Source organism: Pseudorca crassidens, chromosome 1, assembly GCF_039906515.1.
Source record: "Pseudorca crassidens isolate mPseCra1 chromosome 1, mPseCra1.hap1, whole genome shotgun sequence".
NCBI classification, from domain to species: domain Eukaryota; kingdom Metazoa; phylum Chordata; class Mammalia; order Artiodactyla; family Delphinidae; genus Pseudorca; species Pseudorca crassidens.
The window spans coordinates 13,850,591-13,864,377 of NC_090296.1; the positions used below are offsets into that span (position 1 = coordinate 13,850,591).

General features: G+C 34.3%; 1 protein-coding gene and 1 non-coding gene across 8 annotated transcripts in view; both read left to right on the top strand.

The window, feature by feature from the left end:
* RPS6KA5 (ribosomal protein S6 kinase A5) overlaps positions 1–13,787 on the top strand; it is a 182,159-nt gene that overhangs the window by 126,370 nt on the left and 42,002 nt on the right. For 5 of the 7 annotated variants that reach the window (XM_067727695.1, XM_067727716.1, XM_067727705.1 and 2 more), the window contains one exon: positions 10,181–10,264. The exons of 1 other annotated variant lie outside the window; for it this stretch is intronic. In XM_067727695.1, the coding sequence (XP_067583796.1) occupies positions 10,181–10,264 (84 nt within the window). Of the gene's footprint in view, positions 1–1,945; positions 1,964–10,180; positions 10,265–13,787 lie in introns of those variants that run through there. One more of the 7 variants, XM_067727732.1, reaches the window with a different exon arrangement.
* Positions 10,329–10,455, top strand: LOC137208006 (small nucleolar RNA SNORA40). The gene has a single exon (XR_010935431.1). It is a non-coding gene; the product is annotated as a small nucleolar RNA SNORA40 (small nucleolar RNA).

The following is a 13,787-nucleotide window of genomic DNA, read 5'->3' on the forward strand; positions in this document are numbered from 1 at the left end:
TTCTTGGCAAAGCATAGGAATGTTGTTGATCTTGTACATAGCAATATTGGTGAATTCATATTAGTTCCACTAATTTGCAGGTTCACTTGGATTTTTTATGTAGATGACTATATTAAAAGAAAAATCAGAACTAGTATTTGTAAGTAATGATGGCTTTGTATCTTTTTGATTCTCAGACTTTTTATTTTGTGTGTGTTTGGGGATGTGTGGTTTGGTTTGGTTTTGTTGCTCTGTCTACTAAGTTTTATATGTATATATCCTTGCTTTTTACTTTAAGGCCATGTGTTTTAGGTTTTAGCCATTTAGTATGGTATCTGCTCTAGGTTTTTGATAGATAAATTATATTCTTAGTATATTGATACAAGGAAATTCTTATGGTTTTTTCTTTAATCACCTAGTGGTGTGTGTTACATTAATAGGTTTTTTCTTTTTCAATGTTAAGCCATCTTTCAATTCTTGGAATAAACTTTACTTTCTGTGACATATATTTTTAATATATTGCTGGATTTTGTTTGCTAATATTTTATTTAAGATTTTATTGTCTAAGTTGACCTGTAATTTTCCTTTCTAATATTGTATTTGTCTGATTTTGGCATCATGATTATACTAACATCATGAAAGTAATTTGGAATAGTTTATATAAGATAGTTCCTCTGAAGGTTTCCTCTGAATGCACTTCTAGCTATCAGCGTGTATTTTTTTCTTTTTTTTCCCTTCTAGGTGCATATGAGTGGCTTTTCAAATACTGATTTAATTTTTTAAAAATATTTATAGTTATATGCAAGTTTTCAATTTTTTCTTGAGTCAGTGTTGGTAAGTTATGTTCTTATAGAAAATGTTATATTTTTGTTTTTAAATTCTTTGGCATCATATTATTCATAGAAGTGCTTTAGTTTTTAATCTGTATTGTAACTGTAGTAATGTTTCCTTTTAAATGACTAATATTGCTGATTTGTAACTTTCCTCCTCTTGCTCAATTTGCTAGAGATTTCTCCATTTTATTAGTCTTTTTCCAGAAACAGCTTTTATCAAGCCTCTCAATTTTTCTATTTCTTTGATGATCTTCCTTTATTACTTCATTCCTTTTACTTTCTGTTAAGTTTCTTTTGTATTCTTTTATTAAACTTTTGAGTTGGACATCCAGCTCACTAATATTTAATCATTCTATTTTAATAAAACTGAATTTCTAAGAACAGCTTTAGATGTATCTCGCAAGTTATAATATATAGCATTTTTACTGTTATTTATTGTGGTTTTTTACCTTGGGCCATGAATTATTTAAAAATGGGTTCTTAAGTTTTCATGTATATAGGATTTTTGAGCTACCTTTTTGTAAATTTTTAGTTTTATTGCTTTCTGTTTGGACAAGAAAACATATATGGTTTTATTTCTGTGGTTTTTGAGATTTGCTTTGTGACCTATTACTTGGTTAACTTTTGTAAATGTGCCATGAATACTTGAAAAGACTGTATAGTCATTCTCTAACTGTTAGATATCAAATTTTATATATTTTCATGAACATCATGCATATCTTCCATAGCTTCACCAATTATTTTCCTGCTTGATCAGTCAGTTATAAAAGAGGTATGTTAGTGCCCACTATGATTGCGGATTTGTCCATTTCTTCTTGGAAATCTCACCATTTTTGCTTTAGGTGGTTTAAGGTTCTTCAAAAATATTTGATTGTGTTAGTCTTAGAATAGTGTTATTTTCTAGTGAAATGTTCCTTTTATTATTATGTAGTGACCCTGCTTAATTTTAATAATTTTTTTTGCCTTAAAGTTCATTTTCCTGCTATTAATAAAGATATTCCAGCTTTCTGTTGGTTAATGCTGGTCTGATATATCTTTTTCTATCTCTTTACTTTCAATATTTCTTTGTTATTATGTTTTAGGTGTGCCTTTTGTAAATAACATATAACTGGATTTTGTTTTTGATCCAGAGAGTTTCTATCTTTTAACTGGTGAGTTAAATCTGTATATTATGACTGCTGATATAGTTTTATTTATTTCTCATATCTTGCTGTGTGTTTCTCTTTATCATAATTTCTCTTTGCTTTTTTCCCCTTCTTTCCTCTCTTCTATTTAAATGATTAAGATTTCTTTATTTCATTTTTCCAGTTGTCTAGAAGTTATATATATTCTATATCTGTTCTTTGAGTGGTTATTACCCTGAAATTTTTAACTTATGCAGGCATACCTTGGAGTTATTGTGGGTTCAGTTTCAGACCGCCACAGTAAAGCAAGTCACATGAACTTTTTGGTTTCCCAGTGCATATAAAGGTTATGTCTATGCTAAACTGCAGTCTATTAAGTATGCTATAAATAGCATTATGTCTTAAAAAAAGTGCATACCTTAATTTAAAAATACTTTATTGCTAAAAATGCTAACCACCACCTGAGCCTTCAGTGAATCATAATCTTTTAGCTGGTGGAGGATCTTGCCTCCATGTTGGTGGCTGCTGACTGATCAGGGTGGTGGTTGCTGAAGGTTGGGCTCATTGTGGCCATTTCTTAAAATAAGACAACAATGAAGTTTGTCGCATCAGTTGACTCTTCATTTTACAAATGATTTCTCTGTAGCATGCAATGCTGTCTGGTAGCATTTTACCCAGAATAGAACTTTCAAAACTGGAAACCTCTTAAATCCTGACACTGCTTGATAAACTAAATTTATGTAACATTCTAAATCCTTTATTGTCATTTCAACAATATTCACAGCATCTTCACCAAGAGTAGATTTCATCTCAAGAAACCACTTTCTTTGCTCATCCCTAAGAAGCAGCTCGCCATCTGTTAAAATATTATCATAAAATTGCAGCAATTCAGTCACATCTTCAGGCTCCACTTCTAATTCTAATTCTTTTGCTTTTTCTACCATATCTGCAGATACTTCCTCCACTGAAGTCTTGAACCCCTCAAAGTCCCCCCAGGAGAGTTGGAATCAACTTTTTTCAAACTCCTGTTAATGTTGGTATTTTAACCACTTCCCATGAATCACAGATGTTCTCAATGGCACCTAGAATGGTGGATCCTTTCCAGAAAAGTTTCAGTTTACTTTGCCCAGATCCATCAAAGGAATCACTTGTCTATGGCACCTATAGCCTTAAATGTATTTCTTAAATAATAAGGCTTGAAAGTTGAAATTACTCCTTGATCCATGGGCTGCAGAATGTATTAGCAGGCATGAAAATAACATTAATCTCATTGTATATCTCCATCAGAGCTGTTGGATGACAAGGTGCATGGTCAATGAGCAGTAATATTTTGAAAGGAATCTTATTTTCTGAGCAGTAGATCTTAAAACAGTAGGCTTAAAATACTCTATAAACCATGTTATAAGCAGATGTGCTGTCATCTAGGCTTTGTTGTTTCATTTAAAAAGCACAGGCAGAGTAGATTTAGCATAATACTTAATGGTCCTAGGATTTTCAGAATGGTAAATGAGCACTGGCTTCAACTTAAAGTCACCAAGTGCATTAGCCCCTAACAAGAGAGTCAGCCTATCCTTTGAAGCTCTGATGCCAGGCACTGACTTCTCCTCTCCAGCTAGAAAAGTCCTAGGTGGCATCTTCTTCCAGTAGAAGGCTGTTTTGTCTACATTGCAAATCTGTTGTTTAGTGTAGCCACCTTCATTCATTACCTTAGCTAGATCTTCTGGATACCTTGCTGCAACTTTTATGTCAGCACCTGCTGCTTCACCTTGCACTTTTATGTTATGCAGACAGCTTCTTTCCTTAAACCTCCTGAGCCAACCTTTGCTAGCTTCACCTTTGCAGCTTCCTCGTCTCTCTCAGGACTTCATAGACTTGAAGAGAGTTAGGGCCTTGCTCTGGATTAGGCTTTGACTTGAGAGAATGTTGTAGCTGGTTTGATCTATCCAGACTACTAAAACTTTTTCCATATCAGCAATAAGGCTATCTCGCTTTCTTATCATTCATGTGTTCACTGGAGCAGCACTTTTAATTTCCTTCAAGAACTTTTCCTTTGCATTCACAGTTTGGCTAACTGTTTGGTGCAAGAGACCTACCTTTCGGCCTTCTTGGCTTTTGACAAGCCTTTCTCTCTAAGCTTAGTCATTTTTAGTTTTTGATTTAAAGTGAGAGCTGTGTGACTCTTCCTTTCACTTGAACACATAAGGGTCATTGTAGGGTTATTAATTGGCCTAATTTCTATATTGTTGTGTCTCAGGGAATAGGGGAGCCCGAGGAAAGGGAGAGAGATGGGGGAACAGCCAGTTGGTCTCAGATCACATATAACATTTATCGATTTAAGTTTGCTGTCTTATATGGGCCCAGTTCATGGCACCCCAAAACAATTACAATAGTAACATCAAGGATTACTGATCACAGGTTAGCACAACAAATATAATAATAATGAAAAAGTTGGAAATATTGCGAGAATTACCAAACTATAACACAGAGACAAGAAGTGAGCAAATGCTGTTGGAAAAAATGGTGCCAGTAGACTTGCTCGTCACAGGGTTGCCACAATCTTCAATTTGTAAAAAGCACAGTATCTGTGAGACACAGATAAACACACAATAAAGCAAAGCACAGTAAAACGAAGTATGCCTGTACCCCGACTTAACAGAGTCTAAAATTAACAATTATGTCTATGATTGCCATGACCACTACAAGAACATTAGAATGTTTTAGCTTCAGTTATCCATCTCGTTTTATATGTTATTGTTACTTATTATTTTAGTCCCATCTTGTGTTATATTTCCCAGATTGATTATTGTGTAATTATTATTTTCATTTTATAAATTCAAAAGATTTTCTCACATGTTTACCTGTTTTCTCTGCTCACTACTGCTTTTTACATCTTACTCTTTTCTTGTGAGTTCAGTTTATTTCTGAAGTGCATCCTTTAGATGTCTTTTTAAACAAGGATCAATGAATAGTAAACTCTATCTCTGTCTTAAAATGCCTTTATTTTGCCTTGCATATTCAGTGATAATTTAGCTGGATATGAACATACCTAGGAATGGACTAGGTTTTTGTCTTTGGTATCTTTTTAGTATAAAATAAAACACAAAAACAAAATGAAAGTATGGCTTAGTGAGTTATTACTATAAAGCAAACACTCTTATAACCACCACTCAAGTTAAAAAATAGAAATTTGCTACCCATGGGTATATTTTTATTTAGTCTGCTTGGGACTCTCGCAACATTCAGGATAATTTTCTCAAATATGTCTTATACTTCACAGATTCTCTTTAGCTGTGTCTAATCTGTTTAGTCTGCCTATTTTTATTGTATTTTTTCATTTATACAGTTCTATTGTATTCTTTTTCATATCTTCCTAGTTTTTTCTATGCTGCTATATTGTTTTATGGATATTTTCCTTTCTTTATGTCTTTCATCTTTTACAACATACTAGGCCTTTTCTAGATTGCTCTTCTAGTATTTGAAGTAATTCTTCTGTTTTATTTGCACAGTATAGTTCACTAATTTGTAATTTTGAGACTCCAGTGCTTTATCTGTGTGAATCCTGAGGCAGCTAAGTAGTGGGAATTCCTCTGGTTCTGTCATATGTTCCAGAGTGTCACCATGTTGGACCAGATTTTCTCACTTTCCCGTACTATGGAGGAAAGAGTAAATTTAGGTCCCAAATCTACGAGAGCCACAAGCCTAGGGATTTGATTCCACAAGAGGAACATTTATTTGTTTGTTTTTAAATCTAGGGCTCAGACAGAAACAAACCTGGGCTACTGGGTGAATTTATTTTTTCTAGACTTTGCTTTCACTGAGGGTTCAGCTTCCTTAGATTCCAAGGTTTACACAAGAGTAGTAATTCCAGTCCACCTCTTTAGAGCCGAGGGCCTCATCTTTTGTCCTTATAAAAGTATTGAAATTCAAGCTTCTGGATTGCTAGGATCTGAAACAACTTCCCTTCCTTTCCTTTGTGCTGCCGCGGCCCAGGTCCTATGGATACCTCTGGTTTTCAGCATCCTCTTTGTGGCTGCCACCTAGGGATTCTCCTTTCTGTCTTGGGAGCATAGACTTGGATGATTAGCAATGCAGTATTTCTTCTTAAAAATCTAACATTTGGATATTTGTTGTGAGATTTGTCAAAATTGAGATGGGAAAAAATACAGAATGGGGGAATAAAAATTTCTTTGGTAATTTTAAACTCACAAATTTATCTATATATCATAAGCAGATAAGATCAAGATAAAACATTGGCAAATAAAAGCTAGGCATGATTTAATCTCGTGTTTATTGAGAAATGCCCGAGGGTTTGGCAGTTGAGTTCCTATTTGGATTCTTCCTTAGAAGGAAACCAGTTTTTTGTCCAGTGTTACCTGTTCTTTCTCTCTAAGGCACAGTGAAGCCTCCTTGATCAGCTGATACTTAAACACGAGAATACTTCATATTATGTGCCAGGATGGTGCACACACTGCTTTTACTATTTTCACATTCAATTAAATTCTCCTTCACAATCTTTTAACACTGTATTGTTTAATAAGTAATGTTGCTTATAAAATAGTATGGACTTAACTGCAAAATTGGCTGATTGCCTGTCTCCTTGAGAAAAATATTAATTTTTAATAAACAATAATCATAATAGAGTTTAGCTATGCTAGCCTAGCCTTTTTATATCATAGTTCATAACCTATTACCTTGAAATCTTTTTTGTCCCCACCAGAGACCTTCCCCTATCATACTTCATCAGTTTGTCTTCTGGGTACAATTATTTGAAAGGCATTCTGCATACATTCTAGATCAGTGGTCCCCAACCCCCAGGCCCCTGACGGGTACCTGTCCGCTGCCTGTTAGGAATTGGGCCACACGGCAGGAGGTGAGTGGCGAGTGAGCAAAACTTCATCTGCCACTCCCCATTGCTTGCATTGCTGCCTGAACCATCCCCCCATTCCCCCCCTTCCCCTGGTCCATGGAAAAATTGTCTTCCATGAAATCGGTCCCTGGTGCCGAAAAGGTTGGGGACCACTGCTCTAGATAACATGAATCTTCCTAAGCTGATAAACACAAATTCAAAAGTTAAAATTGCGGCTATTTTTTACAATAGAAGATATAAACTCTTAGGAAATTGAGACTGACACACTAAAAGTTAGAATTCGGAGGGAGTAACACTTCCATTTGGGGCAGAGGAAGAGGAAGCAGATACAGAATTGCAAGAGGCTAAAATGACAGTGTTTTAAAATAACAGAGAGACTTAAGAAATACTTTGTCTTTGTTTACTATTATTCCTCAGGGATTGGAACTTCCCAACACTTAAGCTTAATTTTGCTGACTCTTGGAATTTTTATAAATTAAATAATTATCTCAATTATTTATTAATGTAGACACTACCTATGTCCCTCCCTCCTCCCCCCAAAAAAACAGAGAAGCTAAAATGAATTTTAAAAAAGCTCAGAATTCACACGGAGAAGGTAGAAGAAATATCTTTGAGGACTTAATGTGGTTCTGAGCTTCCTGTATGTCAAGACAATGGAGAACTGAACTACATCGTTGCATAATTCTCATTGTCAGATAAAGAAAAAAAAGAGACATGGAAAGTGGTGGTGACTGTCAGATCTTTCCCACAGTAATCAATAAGATCCATATGTTTCTTACTGGTTTTACACTAAACTTATGAATATCTAGTATTTTGAAGAAGAGAGTGCGGATTTTCATGACTTTCAAGTTGTAAAATTTAAGCATTGTCACATACTTAAAAGAAAATATGCATTATTCCAAAGTGGCTTGTAACACAGATATGCCTATAAATAGAAATGAAAATTTGTATGTACTAAAAAGTCTAGTTTTCTAAATAAATAAAAATCTAGAGAAGCAATAAATCAAAACTTGTGATCTTTTTACTCATAAACCATTTTGGAGAATTATTTTTATTTTCTTGCAATATATCTAAACTTGATTTAGCATATGTTTTAAAGGTATCTTTTAAGATGAGATCAAATGACACAGACATAGAAAAGAAACTTATGGTTACCAAAGGGGAAAGGGGGAGGAGGGATAAATTTGGAAGTTGGGGTTAACAGATACATACTACTGTACGTAAAATAGATAAACTACAAGGACCTACTATATAGCACAGGGATCTGTATTCAATATCTTGTAATAACCATTATAATGGAAAAGAACCTAAAAAAGAATATATATATGTATATATGTATAACCAAATCACTTTGCTGTATACCTGAAACATTGTGAATCAACTATACTTCAATAAATTAATTAATTTTAACTAGAACAGTTGACTGGAATTCACAAAGAAAGATGAGATCAAATGATAAATACTATGACTTAGCAATTTTTCTGTGTTTCTTTATGTCAGCTATATAATGATTTTTGCTTAATATCCTATAAAGGGCTATTGCATAATAAATAGTGTATTAACTACAAACACTACATATTTAGTTTTATGAAGCTTGGGAATTTTTTTTTTTAGCTTTTCAAACTATGACCAGGCTTTACTTCATACACATTCTTTTTTCTTTGTTTTGTTTTGTTTTTGATATATATATACTTTTTTTTTAATTTGAGTATAATTGCTTTACAATTTGTGTTAGTTTCTGCTGTAGAACAAAGTGAATCAGCTATATGTATACATACATCCCCTCCCTCTGGAGCCTCCCTCCCACTCCCCCTATCCCACTAAAAAGTAATTTTGGAGTATTTCTTTTTTAATAATTCAGTGAAGAAATGAATGCTTCCTAAGCATTCACGTATTTTTTTCAATCTAAACATGTCTAACAAAATGTTTAAAATTATTCATTACTTTTTATATGCAAATTTATATGAAATCAATTTTATTTAGCCTTAATCGTTCCAGTAGTTTGATACAAAATTAGCATTTGGTACTGAAGTGATGAAGCAGAGAGATAATGACATTTGATATATGGTTTATCATAGCTGTTCAATGAGATTATTCTGCCAGATAACAAGAAAGAAAATTTTCTACAGATCTAAGCATAACTGGATTATTTCTTTTACTTTCTAGGGGAACAGTAATCTTTCAATATATATATAGTATATAAAAAGAAAGAAGTGAGTCATAAACCATATTAATTTTATTTTTCTTTATATAAAATAATATGTTTATATAAAATTATTGAGCTGTATATATCATAAATAAGTAGTTTTAATACATTTGTTATCACAGGGTTTAAATAAATTCATTACATTCATTATCTGTGGGCTGAACTTTCAGCCAATAAAACTAGGGACTTCTACCACTTCTGTAACATTGCTAGGGTAGTGTCCTTTATGTTTAAAGCTGGTAAATAAGAATGCTTATTTTTCTTGAAACCTTGCTGGTAGAAGAAGAATCAAGTGTAAATTGAAAAGCTTCCTCTAAAATAGTTTTGTAAAATATTTTAATGGCACCAAAGTGCCTTTAAAATTTTAGATATAGCCATATGAATGTACATTGTTAAAGAAGAATTATTTTTCCCCTGTTTAATATATCTGCATAACAATTCATATATTTTTTTCTCCTTATTACTTTGAGATATGACACAGTTGGTCATTTTTTTAATTACGTAATTTTTAAAGATTAATTTTAAGGCTGATATATTAAATTAGCCCTTTTTAATGTTCTACAAAAGAGAAACAACTGTCTTTAAGAGGCAGTATTTTTTTTAAAAGACAGTTCTGCTCATCATCACTTAAACCCACCATCGGCAGTGCCAAACTTAAACATGATGGTAAGATTGGAAAAATTCTTTTCATCCGTTTTCATCTTTGGGTTCCCTGTTTCCCTTCTTAGCATTTGATCTTCCTTTCTCCTTCAGGTTTCCCAATGTTTTCCCAATCTTGCCGATCTGGAAATAAAGTCATTCATACTACTAGGACTATTGGCACTTACAAGAACAGTTAAAGAAATCAGTGATTGAAATATATACACACACAGAAAAAAAGAAGAGCGAATGAGTGGATTCATTAATGGATGGATGGATGGTCGGACGGACGGACGGATGGATGATAGTAGAGTTTCAGGGCTTAAAAAGTTTACCCGTTTACCTCATACTGTATAGGTGTGTATATATAGGTCTGCCTGGTGAGAAGAAGGTCTGTCAAGTAGCTTCTGCCACTACTTTGCTACTGTGGTGTATCTCAACACTGCCGTGTAGTATTAACTCTCTCTTCTTGTCACTTGTCATACGAGCTTAAAATCGAATCCCTTTTTCTTTGTTTGATTGTTTGTTTAAGGCTGAAAGAGCATATTCCTTTTGTGGAACTATTGAATACATGGCACCAGATATTGTCAGAGGGGGAGATTCAGGACATGACAAGGTATGTTCTATTTTTGACACTTCCTGATATATTGCTATAAAATGTATATTAAGAATCCTAGTTTAGCACTTGTGTTTGTTTTTGTTTAATTTGTGGACAAAGACTTCTAGACAGGTGCACAAGTAAATCCTCTTTTGCAACCCAGAGCTCATTGTTCAGTATGAGTTTTGATACAGATAAGAAGGAACATGATACCTAAGAGAGTCAAGTGATGGGGGTGTATTGATAAACATAAAGATTGCTTCCAGGACTATAGAACTGATAATTTCCCTCATATCTTAAGCTTTTAAATTATCAGCTGTATTGATTTAGTACTCTAATTTTAACGTTGACATGAAACAAAGATGGCTTCTTTTTTTAGGCTTTTATCTTGAACAGAGTGTCTGGATAATTTTAAAAGGTATTGGCATATCCCAATGATCTGTACTGTTCTAGGGTGTGATGGCTTAGGAGTGAATATGATTTGAACCTAATACATTTTTAGAGGGTGTCAAATTCAGAACCAGGCAGATCCATCTCCTGACCCTAAACATGGTCCTAAAGTAAATCGCTTGAGGAAATTGGATCCCAAAGATTACAGGTGGGGAATTTTGAAGTGTGTCCATATTTCATTGGAGATCAAAGAAGCCTAACTAAAAGAATTGTGGGCTGACTCACATGATAACGTCTTTTTGAAAGGGCTGTTTTATCTTGAAGATTATGAGTTTGGAGGAACTAAGGGGATTGGCAGTGGAAAGAATCAGAACATGTGAAATTCCTTAAAAATTTATTGACTTAAATAACTTTGTCTGTGTTACACATAATAAAAAAAAACCCTTTACAAAAAAAAAGAAAAACAGAATCTTAGTTAATAACCTAGGCCCTCTTTTTGGTGTTATCTTCATTTTTTTTACCTTTCCTTTGCTTTGTATACACGAACATGTTATGATATCTAGTGGTTTGGAGGAAAAAAGATAATGGAAAGGTTAGGACATTCTAGATTTCCCTTTTTTCAGGTTTTGTTGATGAGGATAATATTTTGTTTTATAGAATAATACTCTTGTTAAAGGAAATCTCAAAATCGACTAATTCTTCAAATAATAATTTTTATTTTATTTCCGTTAAAAGTATCACGTCTTGGGCTTCCCTGGTGGCGCAATGGTTGAGAGTCCGCCTGCCGATGCAGGGGACACGGGTTCGTTCCCCGGTCTGGGAAGATCCCACATGCCGCGGAGCGGCTGGGCCCATGAGCCATGGCTGCTGAGCCTGCGCGTCCGGAGCCTGTGCTCCGCAACGGGAGAGGCCACAACAGTGAGAGGCCCGCGTACCGCAAAAAAAAAAAAAAAAAAAAAAAAAAAAAGTATCATGTCTTGAGCAAAGCATCCATTGTAACCCTGTTTAAAACAGAAATCACCCTTTGTCTGTTGTATGTGACCTGGCCTTTTAGGACACACCTGGGCCACAGTACAATGCAGAGGTGTCATGAATGCAAAAACAGTGCACATTGTCCCCATTGGAGTCATGCTGAATGACTATGGACAGTGCTTATTGGCATTATTGATTTTTGCTAGAGAAACATATGGAAACTATTTCACCTTCAGTCAATAATTTGCTTTGTAAGAGATCCTTAAAAAGGGAGTCTCTCATATTTTCTTATTCTTAATTTCTGCTTTTAACTTTGTAGTGATATTGGAAACTTTGTTGATTACCTCTTCAACAGAAAAAACCATTGTGACAATCCTTGGAGAAAGAAAACAGTTCTGCATTCAAGATAGTCTAAGTTTGTTTTCCTAAGCCTTCTAAAAAACTCAGTCTTTTCCCTCCTCACTTCCCTTTGTATGTGCAAAATGAAGATTGTAGATGAGGCTTTCTAAGTAGTTATAAAATCGAGGTCACATATTTTTTCTTCTTGTATTAAAGGGTACAGATTTGTTCAGTTCTTTCTTAACACCTTTGCTTTATTAATAACGTTCTCCAAATAAGGAATTCTGACTATTTTTTTGCTCCTCATCTCCCCGTCTTCCTCATCCCCTTTCAAAATCTCACATATACAGTAGGAATATCTTTTTTTTTTTTTTGGCTGCGTCGGGTCTTAGTTGTGGCATGCGGGATATTCGTTGAGGCATGTGGGATCATTTGTTGCGGTGCGGGCTCTTCATTGTGGCGCACGGGCTTCTCTCTAGTTGTGGCGTGTGGGTTTTTTTTTTCTCTCTCTCTAGTTGTGGTGCAAGCTCCAGAGTGCATGGGCTCTGTAGTTTGCAGCACGCGAGCTCAGTAGTTGTGGCACATGGGCTTAGTTGCCCTGTGGCATGTGGGATCTTAGTTCCCTGACCAGGGATTGAACCCACGTCCCCCTGCATTGGAAGGCGGATTCTTCACCACTGGACCACCAGGGAAGTCCCCAGTAGGAATATCTTAACAGTGGAGAATCGGTGGTCTCCTTGCTAATGACTAATCATGCATTTATGAGCCCTTAGGAGTTCTTCAAGTTTGTGTGGTATTGGTTTCAGTCCATGACTAGGAATCTGATTATAGATCTGTATTAATTTACAAGCATGGTTCAAATCCAACGTTCTAAGGGTCCTGACTCAGCTGGCAGTAAAGCTGCTTGTATAAATAAAAGAATTGAATTACTGATTTAGTTTCTATGTTATTGTTATGTATTTTCTTTAAAATAACTCTAGGCTCACAAACTTTACATCATCTCTCTGAAATCTTGGCTCTGAAATTTGGAAGCAGAGAGTTTAAAATTTTAGCACCAGTTAATTTCTCATTGCTGTAAGCTCATATATCCAACAATTATTGAAATCTTGATTTGTCTAATTGTAAAGGAACTAATTTTCAATATATCAAGATTCTTTAAATTCTGTATAATTTGCTACACTCTCAGTTCAGGTAACTGCTTTTATAAATTGTTTTCCAACGTAGATCACATTTTATTTTATATTATTTTCAGTCTTTCCATACCTCCCAGAAAGTGAAGACTGCTAGATTTATGTGATTGGTTCCATGAGAGGAATTGATATAGGTGGTTATGAAAAAATAACATCTTTTGATGGGATTTTTTTCATTTTCGTTCTTTGGCTTTAAGAAATTTCATATTTATTGGAGCTGAATAGTTAATAAAAATGCTGATTGGTACGTTTTTCCCCCTATCCTAAGCCCAAAGATTTTACTTACTTAAAATTTTTTTAATTTATTTAAAATTAAAAAAATTTTTTGGGGGTAGGGAGGGATGGGTTGGGAGTTTGGGGTTAGCAGATGCAAATTGCTAGATATAGAATGGATAAACAACAAGGTCCTACTGTATAGCACAGGGAACTATATTTAATATCCTGTGATAAACCAAATGGAAAAGAATATTAAAAAATTTATATATATATATATCTGAATCACTTTGCTGCATAGCAGAAATTAACATAACATTGTAAGTCAACCATACTTTAATTTAAAAAAATTTTTTTTTAATTAGCCTAAGTAAAACCATTACTAGTTTAGGAAATAATTGAAACACTTTTAGCAATAGAAACACTTGATTGACTTC